The sequence below is a fragment of the Microcaecilia unicolor genome, chromosome 7 (assembly GCF_901765095.1).
Source record: "Microcaecilia unicolor chromosome 7, aMicUni1.1, whole genome shotgun sequence".
Lineage (NCBI taxonomy): Eukaryota > Metazoa > Chordata > Amphibia > Gymnophiona > Siphonopidae > Microcaecilia > Microcaecilia unicolor.
Window position 1 is genome coordinate 42,502,558 of NC_044037.1, and position 15,020 is coordinate 42,517,577.

The window sequence follows — 15,020 nt, forward strand, 5'->3', positions numbered from 1 at the left end:
AAACATGACTTTTGCTTCTCTGCTCTGAGTGAGCAGCAGTAGAAGCCATGTTTAGATGCTGTTTTTAATGTTAATCTTTCACCTAACACTTTAACCACTTTTCTTGCCAGCAGAATGAGATCAGCTCAGGGGAAATGTTTGCTTTTAAAAAAAAAAAAATCTCTTCTAGTTGTGAGTTGGTCTTTCCTAAATCTGCAGTGACAGCTGAATCACAGAGACAGCCAGAAGGACACCTCGTTAAAGGAAATACCCAGCTCTAAGAATGAAGTCACAATATAGGGACCACTGTTCTGCAAAGTCTGGGTATACCTGACAGCTATGGCATGGGGTATGATTAATTAGAGCAAAAAAAAAAAAAAAAGAGAAATTTCTTTGTAAGTGTGGTGCCACTACAAAGACTGTTCTATTGCTTCAACATGCACTGTCTTAGCTCTTTTTATATGGTTGTCGAGAGTCTCAAATGTAGACAGTGGTTTAAAACATGCTTGGGATAAACATAAAGGAATCCTGTTCAGAAGAAATGGATCCTCAGGAGCTTAGCCGAGATTGGATAACAGAGCCGGTAGTGGGAGGCGGGGCTGGTGGTTGGGAGGCGGGGATAGTGCTGGGCAGACTTTTATGCGGTCTGTGCCAGAGCCGATGGTGGGAGGCGGGGATAGTGCTGGGCAGACTTGTACGGTCTGTGCCCTGAAAAAGACAGGTACAAATCAAGGTAAGGTATACACAAAAAAGTGGCACATTTCTTGGGCAGACTGGATGGACCGTGCAGGTCTTTTTCTGCCGTCGTCTACTATGTTATGTTACTATGTAAAAGCATTAAATTATTTTAGCTAAAAAGAAAGTTTTTAAACAAAGATGAAAAGGCAAAAAGAAGTGTAAGGGGTAATTGAAGAGATGCCAGCAAATAACACCGAGTGCTGGCTGTAGTTGCTTCTATAATCAGGGGAGATGCTTGCTGCTGCTGCTTTATCAAAATGGGCACTCACTTCTGTTACTACTTTATCATAAGGGCATATTTGTTAGCTACACTATGTTTGTTGAGATACTCTTAGGCATTATAAAAATAATTGAAAAATGGGCTCTTGGGAATCCCTGGAAGTCCCCTCCTGCACATTCATTGCCAATTACTAGCTCTGATAATACCACTTGTACCATGCAAATGCTCTAAATTGGTGTTTCTTAAGCTGTTCCTGGAGTAACCCCCGAGCCAGTCTGGTTTTCAGAATATCCACGATGAATATGTGTGGGAGAGATTTGCATACATTGCCTCCATTGTATTCAAAAGTCTCTCATGCATATTTGTTATGGATATACTGAAAACAGGTATGATTATGTCCCAGTTGGAGAGAGGTTACATGTGTGTGCTCAATGCAAAGAGCTCCTAGCCCTCAGAGAACAAGTGTTTTTTTCCTAGCATTTACAAGCTGCTTTGAAGTTGAATGGGATAATTTGCATCCTTTGTTCTCCTATTAAACACTCCTGGCTTCCTTTCACCATTATTGGAACCTCTCTGTTGGGATTCCCTAAATGTCCTGTTTCAATAGTATCCTTCGAGGATACTGCACTCCGAACCATGCACTCCTGGGCGACTGTCAGCTTTCCCCCTCATTTTAGTTTAAAAGCTGCTATCTCCAACCTAGTTCCATCCCAGTTAAGGTGGAGTCCATCCTTTCTGAACAGGCTCCCCCTTCCTCAGAATGTTGTCCAGTTCCTAACAAATCTAAATCCCTCATCCTTGCACTATCAACTCAACTACGCATTGAGACTGTGCGCTTTGCCTGCCTCATGGGTCCTGTGCATGGAACGGGTGCATTTCTGAAAATGCTATCCTGGAGGATTAGGATTTCAAATTTCTACTTAAGAGCCTAAGTTTGGCTTCCAGAACCTCCTTCACACATTTTCCTATGTCATTGGTACCCACATGTACCAAGACAGCAGGCTCCTCCCCAGCACTATCTGAAATCTTATCTAGGTGATGGGTGTGGTCCTCCAACTTTGCACCAGGCAGGCAAGTGATGAGGCGATCCTCACATCCACCAGCCACCCAGCTATCTACATGCCTAATGATTGAATCACCAACTACAACAGCTGTCATAACACTTCCCTCCTGGACAGAAGCTCCTGGAGATACATTCTTAGTGTGAGAGGATATTGCATCCCATGGTGGGCAGGTCTTGGCTACAAGATTACTTCCTACTTCACCAAGGTGATGCTCTCCTAAGCGACCTCCCTCCTCCAAGGCAGTACAGGGGCTGCCAGGCTAGAAGTGGGACTTCTCTACCATGTAGGCCTCCCCTATATACCTCTCCCTAATCTCCTCCGCTACTCTAGCCTCAAGAGAACGAACTTGTTCTCTGAGGGCTAGGAGCTCTTTGCATTGAGCACACACATGTAACCTCTCTCCAACTGGGAGATAATCATACCTGTGACACTAAGTTCAAAAGACTGGATAGCACCCCTCTTGCTGCTGGACTGCTGTCTGCATCTTAGTATTATTGTGTTGCTTAAACTTCTTAAGGTACTAGAGATATTAGATTAATATAAAGAACCTGAAGATTATTTGGCATATTGTGTGATTTATTTAGTGTTTGCTTCTCAGAAAGTAATTAAATGTAATTAAAACTTACTGCTTCCACAATGGTGGGATGTGACACAAGGACTGCCGAAGCCCCAAAGCTGGCTGTTTTATTTAGTATAGCGCTGCTACTGGCGGCGATCTAATCAGGGCGGTGGGAGGGAGGGAGAGAGGTAGACACTGCAGTGGGTGGGGGGAACGTTGGACCAGAAGTAATGGAGGAGGAGAGAGATGCTGGACCCAGGGAGCAAGAGATGCCAGCTCCTGGAGTGGGCCTGATATGGAGAGCCTGGCACTTGGCGTGAGTTTCGGGGGTTTGTGGCTGCGTAGGCCTTGCCTCCTCAAGCCTCTTATACTGGGCGCCTATGCTACTGAGACTGTGCTTCATTATGTCATTTTCTACCTTGGGTATGGGAGGCACATTTCAGGGACACACAGCCACCCACTGCAGAGAGAGTAAAGCTCATGTTACTAGCTGGGGCCTGTCTTCTGCTTCCACATCTTTGCTGGTTAAAAAGTTCAGGGCTTTGTTTTTAGAAATTGATGCTGTGTGCCTTTTATTGAAGAAATATACACATTGCTGAACATGCAATGACTGTAGATGTGTGCTACAAAATTTATTTTTAGCTCTCTCCTTGAATTTAAAACAATTGTGTATATTTTTCTTACATTAGCACATTTATTATTTTGACAGCTTCTAGTGGTATAAATTGTTTGCTTTAATATTTTACATGAACATACTGCCCTGTTTACAGTTACGATTACATTGTAGAAAAGATTTAAAGTCAAGTGTTTTGAATGTATATCTCTCTTCCAGGAACCTATTAGAGGTACAAACCTCATGTACAGGGGTGCATCCTTGCAGGACAAAGACCAGATATCTTTCTTGTAGCATGAGGGGAAAAAAAAAACCTGTATGGGTTGCAAGGCTCCAGATGTTGTGCCATTTATATAAAAACAATCCAAGAGTAGGGGTGAACCAAAAAGACACTTCCAGCCAGACGAATAATATATGAATCTTTATTGGGCACCCCTCATTCATGAGACCCAAACTCAAGAAGGATATCTTGTATAAGTGGGTGCAAAATCAACTCCATAGAACACTGGACTGTTCGACTCTGCAGTGTGTAGCAAAGACTCTTGGATTCTTTTGCTCTATATGTAGGGGTTCCTTTACCAATTTTTTTGGGTTGTGCTGTGCCATTTGTGGAGGAGTGGCCTAGTGGTTAGAGTGGTGGACTTTGGTCCTGGGGAACTGGGTTCGATTCCCACTGCAGGCACAGGCAGCTTCTTGTGACTCTGGGCAAGTCACTTAACCCTCCATTGCCCCAGGTACAAATAAGTACCTAAGCTGCATTGAGCCTGCCATGAGTGGGAAAGCGCGGGGTACAAATAAATTAAAAAAAAAATTCAGAAGTATTGCAGAATGAAAGCCCTAAACGCCTGTAAAATGTGCTGTTTCCCTCTGCAGTACATAGCCAGCTGCACATACTGGTCCACTTGAATTTCTTATATTTAATGCGCTTCCCAGAACTTGGAGCCCGCCTTGTCTTGTCTTTGGCACCTCAGTATGAAGAGCCCAGAGGCAACTTCTTTTGAACAGGCAGATGACAGTTTAAATTTGGTGTAATGATCCAGTGTTGTTGTTGGGTTTTTTTTTAATCAATCTAGGATAATTGTTCACTCACAATAAAATCAAGATTGTCTGTAAAGTCAGCACATTAGCAATGAACAGACACAGCTGACACCTGTTTTTTTTTTTTTTTTTTAATCTGCCTGAAAGTTTTGCTTACTGTTTAATGTGGAAAGGCCTCTATTTGATATAAAAACTCCAGTTTTCGCATCGCTCACAGCTCTTCTTTCTTTATTTCTACAGGAGGCTCATCCGGATCACAAAGATGTTCTGAAAGCAATTGCATCTTTTAAGACCCTTGCGGTATGTGGGGCCATTCCATTTTACTAAAGCCACCGTGAAGAGAATGAGTCAAGCATGACATTTGTGTCCTTGTAAAACTGCAGTGTGGAATGGAACAAGCAGTCCGTGGGACTACTTGTGTTTCATGCTTCATCTGCCGCTGCCAGCTATGTGATAGCTAAAATATGATAAGACCCACTCTAGACATCAAAGCTTTTATTACCTGGGTAGTCTTAACCACGCTAAATTTAGTAAACCTTTTTTAAGCTTTTCCCACATAAAGAGCTAGAGTGTAGGTGGGGAAGGGTCCTTGAATTACTTCATTTGCCTTTATAACAGAGTTCGTTCTGCTGTCTCTTCGAGACTCAAGTTATAGCCATAAAAATGAGTTGCTTGTCAGAAGGAAAGGTTACTGCCAATATCTGACTCCTGTGGGCAGGTGAAAAATCTCTATTTTTCACAGAATTGTAAGGGAAGTTGGCTGAGGCTAGCACAGTTCTCCCCACAACAGTGGTGTTCCTAGGGGGGCTGACACCCGGGGCGGATCGCCGATGCGCCCTGACCCCCGGGTGCAGCGCGACCCCCCCCCCGGGTGCACGCCGCATGGGGGGGGGTGCCGCGCACTTGTCCACTTCGTTTCCATGCTCCCTCTGCCCCGGAACAGGAAGTAACCTGTTCCGGGGCAGAGGGAGCACAGAACGAATGTAGCGGACAGGCGCACGGCACCCCCCCCCCCAGCGGCGTGCACCTGGGGCGGACCGCACCCACCGCCCCCCCCTAGGAACGCCACTGCCCCACAATGATGTTTTTTATTATAGGTCCAGGTCATAGAGGAGTCCAAAGTTAGTGTGTGAGAGAAGCCTCATGATATGACTTAGAAGCCAACCAAAACTGCTTTTTTTTTTTTTTTCAGTTTTGTCCGTAACCAAAACTGTCTGAAAGCTTTCAGCCAAAACCGAAGCTGCAGCCGAAACTGAAAACTCAAGTTTGGTTATGTGAACGTGAACCAGCCGGGGATTGTCAGAGCTTGTAGTTTGCATCCCTCTGCTAAACCCACAGTATCCAAGCCAGAATATAATAATTTAAATAGTGAACAACCGTATTTTACTTCTAAGCAAAAGAGCATCCACACATGTGGACCACAGAGCTTTTACAGTGGCCGACTTTGCATCATGCTCAGAGGGACCACTGATGTCATAACTCCACAGAGAGGCTATTTCCTAAGGAGCTTATCATCCCAAATTTACAGACTTAAATTCTTGCTAAAATGTTAACACTAAGCACGTGGCTAGCAGTTACGCTTGTAAGCGCAAGTATTCTATAATTATGCCTGTAGTGACCTGATATAAAATGAGGGGATATGTGTAAATGGCACTGAGGTTTCCTAAAACTAACTCCTTACTGTCCACTTAATGCTTTCTGTGATGTCCTGGTGCAGTCCTTTCTCTGCTGAAGCATGTGTCCTGCAGACCATCTGAGTCCACACAGGGCATAGAGCATTGTCATTTCAGCACAATCATGTCATTTTTTTTCAGTAGTTATAATTACAGCCTCTGGTTTCCTGCAGCAGATTTGTCAAGTTTTTGTGGCAAGTGTTTGCAAATTATGTGGCAAAGTTTTTCATAAATTTGTATATTAAATCACTTTGGATTTTTGAACTTTTAAAATGCATTTTTTCAGGCACTTCTAATGTGCATAGTTACTTTATTTGGTTATTTTTCTTTGTGATCAGTGTTGGAAAAGGAGGTGAGGGGGGAGAGAAGGGGAAGTCTCAGGAAATGTAGAGTGATTCTTAGAAGATGGAAATGGAGATAGTATCTCAAGCAAGAGAGGTAGATCAAAGAACAGAACATAGGGAGAACAAAAGGGGGAGGGGATCAAGGATCAGGAGGGACAATCTACTCACACACCTCCTCTACAGTCCAGACATTGATCTCTTCCCTCACGTACACTGTACATCCCTTGATATTTCACTCACATTTTACCCCCACATCTCACAGGTCCCTTTGATACAATCACCTATACTCAACAACCCCTTCAATCCCCTCACTCGATTTCCTTTCCCTGTCTCCTGAGTCACATGCTTACTCTTGCTGAACCATCTTTGCCTTTCCATCCTCCTCTTCGCCCCGTCCCCTCACTTTTTCGGTCACATTCCCTCACTTGCTTACTCTCTCTTGCTCCTCCCCATCTCTATAGAAGGTCTCCCTTGCGCTCCCTTCCTCATCCTTTATGGCTGCATAAGAAAAAGGAAGATATTGGTAAACCAGCATTTTAGGCAGCCTCCTCCCCTTCTCTTTTCACTTGATGCAAAGTTTGACAGTCTAGCTAGAAGCAGAGGAGGGAAAAGCACCATTCTGCTCTTGGAGGGAAATGTGACAAACCACCATTTGCTACCGTTTTCGACATTCTGGCTCTCCATCTCCTGCAGCAGTTTCCAAAGAGAATGAGTAATTCCGCCGGAAGGGTCAGGTTTTGTGTACTTTCCTGTGGCTGCAGAATCACAAGGAGGTTGGAGCCTCAATTGTAACTGTGTCTTATACATTGTGTAGGTATGAAGGGTAAACGTTTGGCCTCCATGTACATTTTCTTATCAAAATTGTGGCATTTTCTTAAAACACTCAAGAATGTGTTGGTGCTTTTCCTCTTTCTTGCTTTCTCTGTTTGTGCCCTGCCCAATCCCCTCCATCCTCCTAGTATATACCTCCTACAACATCACCTCCTTGGTCAGTATTCCACAGTGCATCCTGTTAGCTGAGCCTTTGAAATAACTTGCACACTAAAATGTTACTACCTGGTCTGACAGCAACAAAAAAAAGCACCAAGGGCCTCCAGAACTGAGGATAGCAAACAGATCTTTATTTTCAGACCTGACACGAGCTATGTTTCAGCATCTATGCCTGCATCAGGGGTCGATATGGTACCTCTTCAGAAAGAATGAAAGCTATCCAAGGAGCAATAAAGATGGTTCAGATACTGTTCAGTGATTAATTCCAGATGTCTGAACAGGGGCGTAGCCAGACTTCGGCGGGAGGGGGGTCCAGAGCCCGAGGTGAGGGGGCACATTTTAGCCCCCCCCCCCGGTGCCGCCGACCCCCCCCCCCCCGCCACCAACAACAACAACTTTGACCCCCCCCCCCCCCCCGCCGCTGACCCTGCTGAGAATCTCGACTCCCCCCGCCGTCACCTACCTTAGCTGGCGGGGGACCCCAACCCCCGCCAGCCAAGGTCCTCTTCTGGGACAAGGCTTTGTTCTGTTTCTGTGAGTCTGACGTCCAGCATGTACAACGTGCAGGACGTCAGACTCACAGAAACAGAACGAAGCCTTGCGCTGGAAGAAGAGGACCTCGGCTGGCGGGGGTTGGGGTCCCCCACCAGCAAAGGTAGCTGATGGCGGGGGAGGGTTGGCGGCGGGAGGGGGGTCGAGAGGGTCATCGGCAGGGGGGTCCAGGGACAAATCTACGGGGGCCCAGGCCCCCGTGGCCCCACATAGCTACGCCACTGTCTGAAGAGTCTGGTATGTACAGGCATCAATATTTATTTATTGGGATTTATTGGTGCTTTTTTTGTTGCTGTTTGTTGTTTTGTTCTTTGGTTTCCCTATTTTTGTGCTTTTGGACTACCTAGTCTGAGACAGGTGTTACATTTTAAGTATAAATAGTAGATAGGAGGAAGTAACATGGTATTCTCTTCTCTATCTGTAAAATCCTAATTTGGTTTTGACATTCTTTCATTTCTGTGCACGTGTGATTTTTATTGCATACATGGTACTGTTTGTAAGCAGTTTAGTGTGCAATGCTGGGGAACTAACGTAATGCTGCTTCTGGTGTGTGCTAAATTGAATTATGTTGTATGCTAAGCCTTGGTGCAGAGGCTCTTTCTGTTATGCATATTCATACACGTACTTTTTGGAATTTTTGTGTATTTCATGATGCACAATTTTCTAGTCTTGTAGCTTTCATTTCTTTGAATTAGTTACTTATAATTTGCAAGTTGGCAGCTGCCCAGAGAAGTTTTAAGACTGTGTGAGCAAAGCTTGGGTCGTGTTCAGTTGTCAAGAAAAGCAGGCTATGTTTTGTAGATGCAAGATGTCTTTCATGAAACCACTGACAATGTGGTTCTGCTTCCTTCCTACAATGTTACAAAGAAGTTGCAGGGACTTGCACTGTTCAGTAGAACTGTAAAGGAAAGAGAAACCTTGTTCTTAGAATATAGGAAAAGCTGGCAGATGCAGTGTTTAGCAGTTCACTCCCATTGTCGTAATAGACAATGAGAAATAGTGAAACCATATTGCCTTAGTGTTTCCAAAATCTTCCAGGTTATGCTAGTATTCTATAGAGATTCTAGACGCCTAGGTTAATGTATGGGCTCCTACCATGTGTCTTTGGGTGCCTAAATGGAAGTGCCTAGTTATATGCCTGTTTTTACCTTCAGAAATGGATGGTTTAAGTGGGTTATTTTAGAGACTTCCTCATGTGTAGATAGACTGCACCCACCTCTGTAAATGATGATAGTGCGGGCAGTCACTCTGCATACACCATGAAGTCTACTACTACTACTACTATTTAGCATTTCTATAGCGCTACAAGGCGTACGCAGCGCTGCACAAACATAGAAGAAAGACAGTCCCTGCTCAAAGAGCTTACAATCTAATAGACAAAAAATAAAGTAATCAAATCAATTAACTATGTTGCCCTTACAATAAATTCATTCAGTTTTACCCACTGCATTTCCTCTTCCCCGAGATGCTCCCATCCAGCTAACGACTCCTCGAGGTTTTCCCCATTTTGACAAACTTAGTTTCCCTGAAGAACCTTTGAATGACCCGTCACTACCTGCTCCCTAATACTGAACCACAATGGTAGCGATTCTGTCTATGAAGTGTATCACTTAAGTGGGTAGAAATGAGAGTTTCACTTTGTTGATGAGGAATCCTAGGTTTTGAAGTGTTTGAATGGTCACTTGAAGTATTTTAGATACTGAGATAATCCAATTGACCAAATAAGGGTAGATGTAGCATCCATCCTGCAAAGATGGTTCACAAGAACAAGTGAGAAACTGAAAGGAAGAACTTGGTATAGATGGAAGGTGAAAGGAAGGAATTGCTAGTGCCTGGTATGTGGATATAAGCATAGAGGCAGTCCAGTCATGCTGGTCTAGAAATGGAGTGTGAGAAATGGATTCATTTTAAATTTCTCTTTGATGAAGCGATAGAGATCGCAAAGGTTGAGGATGGGCCTTTACCCTCTTGCCTTTTTGGGAAAGAAGAAATATCTGGAGTAGAAACATAGACCCTGTTGGTTCAGGGGAACAACCTCGATTTGCTTTGTTCCATAAAAGCAATTTTGATCTTTGCTGCCTGAATCTTAGCATGGTGAAAAAGGATCTTGAATGTGAAGTGGTCCCCTGTGTTGGGAAGCAGATTGAGTCACGATGTTACCAGTCATTTGTTACCAGTCCTCTCTAATGTGTAAGTGCCTGCCCCCTACTGGTGGGTAGTCAAAAGCTAGGAGGGGCAATAGGAGCCCGCTAGCTGCTTGCATTTTTGTGGTTTCTGTCACAGCACTTATGTCTGCAAGGTTTCGCACTAAGTAGTTGGTCTTGAGTAGATTTGGTAATGCTGATGATAAAATTGCTGGAAATAACTGATATTCTCTAATGTGTCTGTAACACATATATCTCATTCTCTATAACATCACTCTGTATTTGTTTCATCAGTGGGGGTGGATAACGCCTCACGGTAATATGTAAGCCACATTGAGCCTGCAAATAGGTCGGAAAATGTGGGGTACAAATGCAACGAACAAATAAATAAATGATTTCAGAAAGCTGCAGTTTACACGTGGAGATCCACACCATGCAGAGATTTCAAGGGAGCATAGTGAGGGTGTTTTTTTTAAATTTTTATTATTAATTATCTAAATTTCAGGAAATTACTGAAGACATCCTTCAGAAGGCTTATCCTCCAGACTCAAGTTACTGCTTTTTTTGTCACAGCAAAATGTTTGGACCTTATTGATCTTTTATTATCTCTTATTATCTTTGTTATTTTATACGATACCTATACGATCACTACCTTACTTTACATTGTTTAACTGTATTTTACTGAACTGTAGTCTGCCCTGCGGTATTGTGTAAGCCACATTGAGCCTTTGACTAGTGGGGAAAATGTGGGGTATAAATGTGGCAATTTATTCCAGATCTCTTGGGGGGGGGGGGGGCACACAGAATCTCAAATGTATTCCCCATTTTACAAAGGGAATTCATATTTATGGGGAAAAGATTTTTCACTGGGTTTTATACTAGCTGAAAGGCATGCACAGATTTGTAAAAAGTGCTCATTTCAGCCAGGGCTTTACATGAGGGATTAAAGGAATAAAAGCTTCTTAAACCTCCCATATTTCTTTCTACCTCCAACTTCAAGGAAAATAAAACTTAGTCTCACTGTGTAGTGAAGTGCCCACTGACTATCTGGGGACTGCCCACTGAAATCAGCTTTTCAAAGGGATTGTCTATGGGTACTACTACTTATCATTTCTATAGCACCACTAGACATACGCATCACTGTAAATGTTATATGCAGGTACTTTCTCTGTCCCTAGTGGGCTCACAATCTAGACAGTTTTTTTGTACCTGGGGCAATTGAGGGTGAAGTGACTTGTTCAGGATCACGAGGAGCTGTAGTGGGAATTGAACCCAGTTTCCTAGGATCTCAGCTCACTGCACTAATCATTAAGCTACTCCTCCGCTCCAGAGGATAAGCCTTTCCTATACTGGGAGTTGCGCCCAGGCCACCTGGGTGAAAACCAGGAATCCTAACCACTAGACCATATGGGAGAGAAGCTTGCGGCGAAGGCCCATTTGAAATTACCACCAGTTTTCCATGGGTTAAATTATGAGCATTGCCAGTATTGCCCTCACAGCTCCCTTCCAAACAGCACCCCCCCCCCCCTGACTCACCCAGGGGTCCCTGGGTAATGGGAACAGGACCAATCTCCATTAGAGGCCAACTGAATTTCAGTTTTGGTTTTGGCTATGGCACTGAAATGGCCCTAAATCCTTTTTCTGGCCTTGTGAGTGCTGCAGCGTGCAGTTTTTAAGTGTTTTCATCAGATAGTGAAACCTACAGTGGGGGAAATAAGTATTTGATCCCTTGCTGATTTTGTAAGTTTGCCCACTGACAAAGACATGAGCAGCCCATAATTGAAGGGTAGGTTATTGGTAACAGTGAGAGATAGCACATCACAAATTAAATCCGGAAAATCACATTGTGGAAAGTATATGAATTTATTTGCATTCTGCAGAGGGAAATAAGTATTTGATCCCCCACCAACCAGTAAGAGATCTGGCCCCTACAGACCAGGTAGATGCTCCAAATCAACTCGTTACCTGCATGACAGACAGCTGTCGGCAATGGTCACCTGTATGAAAGACACCTGTCCACAGACTCAGTGAATCAGTCAGACTCTAACCTCTACAAAATGGCCAAGAGCAAGGAGCTGTCTAAGGATGTCAGGGACAAGATCATACACCTGCACAAGGCTGGAATGGGCTACAAAACCATCAGTAAGACGCTGGGCGAGAAGGAGACAACTGTTGGTGCCATAGTAAGAAAATGGAAGAAGTACAAAATGACTGTCAATCGACAAAGATCTGGGGCTCCACGCAAAATCTCACCTCGTGGGGTATCCTTGATCATGAGGAAGGTTAGAAATCAGCCTACAACTACAAGGGGGGAACTTGTCAATGATCTCAAGGCAGCTGGGACCACTGTCACCACGAAAACCATTGGTAACACATTACGACATAACGGATTGCAATCCTGCAGTGCCCGCAAGGTCCCCCTGCTCCGGAAGGCACATGTGACGGCCCGTCTGAAGTTTGCCAGTGAACACCTGGATGATGCCGAGAGTGATTGGGAGAAGGTGCTGTGGTCAGATGAGACAAAAATTGAGCTCTTTGGCATGAACTCAACTCGCCGTGTTTGGAGGAAGAGAAATGCTGCCTATGACCCAAAGAACACCGTCCCCACTGTCAAGCATGGAGGTGGAAATGTTATGTTTTGGGGGTGTTTCTCTGCTAAGGGCACAGGACTACTTCACCGCATCAATGGGAGAATGGATGGGGCCATGTACCGTACAATTCTGAGTGACAACCTCCTTCCCTCCGCCAGGGCCTTAAAAATGGGTCGTGGCTGGGTCTTCCAGCACGACAATGACCCAAAACATACAGCCAAGGCAACAAAGGAGTGGCTCAGGAAGAAGCACATTAGGGTCATGGAGTGGCCTAGCCAGTCACCAGACCTTAATCCCATTGAAAACTTATGGAGGGAGCTGAAGCTGCGAGTTGCCAAGCGACAGCCCAGAACTCTTAATGATTTAGAGATGATCTGCAAAGAGGAGTGGACCAAAATTCCTCCTGACATGTGTGCAAACCTCATCATCAACTACAGAAGACGTCTGACCGCTGTGCTTGCCAACAAGGGTTTTGCCACCAAGTATTAGGTCTTGTTTGCCAGAGGGATTAAATACTTATTTCCCTCTGCAGAATGCAAATAAATTCATATACTTTCCACAATGTGATTTTCCGGATTTAATTTGTGATGTGCTATCTCTCACTGTTACCAATAACCTACCCTTCAATTATGGGCTGCTCATGTCTTTGTCAGTGGGCAAACTTACAAAATCAGCAAGGGATCAAATACTTATTTCCCCCACTGTATCCATGAATACCACACTAACTGTTTCCATTCTTTCATCCCTCTCTTCATTTATACCCCTTCTTATTCTCTTCAGTTAAGGTCACCCTTCTTTCCATATTTCTCTTCCCTTCCTTCCAGAATCTACCTCCAAAGAAGCCACCAATCTTCCCACCCCTACATTTCCTATGGTTTATTGTTGGCCTTTTGTAAATCCATAGAAATGCTCCTCCTTTGTCTAATCAAATATTCACCAAGTATTATTAGCTTCTTTCCTCCAATTCCTCTTATCCTTCGGGTCCTGACATGTTATCCAGCTCCTCTCTAGCTTACAAAGAGGGGCATAATCGAACGGGGTGCCCACGTTTTCCTGAGGGCGTCCTCGCAGGATGTTCTCGGGAAGGGGCGGGGAAACCCATATTATCGAAACAAGATGGGCATCCATCTTTCGTTTCGATAATACGGTCAGGGACGCCCAAATCTTAACATTTAGGTCGACCTTGGAGATGGACGTCCTTAGAGATGGTCGTCCCTGGTTTTCATCGATAATGGAAACCGAGGACGCCCATCTCAGGAACGACCAAATCAAAGCCATTTGGTCATGGGAGGAGCCAGCATTTGTAGTGCACTGGTCCCCCTGACATGCTAGGACACCAACCGGGCACCCTAGGAGGCACTGCAGTGGACTTCAAAAATTGCTCCCAGGTGCATAGCTCCCTTACCTTGGGTGCTGAGCCCCCCAACCCCCCCCCCCCCCCAAAACCCACTCCCTACATGTGGGTACAGTGGGTTTGTGGTGGGTTTTGAAGGGCTCACATTTACCACCACAAGTGTAACAGGTGGGGGGGATGGGCCTGGGTCTGCCTGCCTGAAGTGCACTGCAGTACCCACTAAAACTGCTCCAGGGACCTGCATACTGCTGTCACGGAGCTGGGGTAGGACATCTGAGGCTGGCAAAAAATATTTTTAAAGTTGTTTTTTTTTTAGGGTGGGAGGGGGTTAGTGACCACTGGGGGAGTAAGGGGAGGCCATCCCTGATTCCCTCCGGTGGTCATCTGGTCAGTTCGGGCACCTTTTTGAGGTATGGTCGCAAGAAAAAAATGGACCAAGTAAAGTTGGCCAAGTGCTCCTCAGGGACGCCCTTCTTTTTTCCATTATCAGCCGAGGACGCCCATATGTTAGGCACGCCCCAGTCCCGCCTTTGCTATGGTGCCGATGCCCCCGTGAACTTTGGTCATCCCCGTGATGGAAAGCAGTTGAGGACGCCCAAAATCGGCTTTCGATAATGCCGATTTGGGCGACCCTGGGAGAAGGACGCCCATCTCCCGATTTGTGTTGAAAGATGGGCGCCCTTCTCTTTCGAAAATAAGCCTGAAAGCTTTGTTTTCTGGGTACCCAACACCTCATTACACCATCAACTCTGGCAACTGGCTGTACTAACGTATTCCTCACTGGGGCCACCTCCTCTAAACTTCATCAGTTAACTCATATAGAGGCGTATTTTCAAAGCACTTAGACTTACAAAGTTCCATAGGAACCTATGGAACTTTGTAAGTCTAAGTGCTTTGAAAATAAGCCTCATAATGTCTTCTGTTTGATCTGCAACCTGCTCATCTGCTGCACCTTTCCTCCTTCCTACTGCTAAATTTCCCCATTTTCTACATCCAGTTTCCCCTTTCCCTTCTTTATTTCTCTACTTCCTCTAGAACCCTTCTCCAAATGTTCAGGCTTCCTCCAAGAAAATAATAATAATAAATGATCCTATCATGGGGTTCATCTTTCCTCTCTAATCCTGACCTACTTTTTCTGGTAATAATCCTCAGACTTGAGCC

General features: G+C 44.7%; 1 protein-coding gene across 2 annotated transcripts in view; it reads left to right on the top strand.

Annotated features, from left to right (window-relative positions):
• The window catches only part of ARHGEF6 (Rac/Cdc42 guanine nucleotide exchange factor 6), a 94,225-nt gene that overhangs the window by 34,327 nt on the left and 44,878 nt on the right, over positions 1-15,020 (top strand). For both annotated transcript variants that reach the window (XM_030210111.1, XM_030210112.1), the window contains exon 8: positions 4,452-4,511. In XM_030210111.1, coding sequence (XP_030065971.1) covers positions 4,452-4,511 — 60 coding nt within the window. The remainder of the gene's footprint in view (positions 1-4,451; positions 4,512-15,020) is intronic.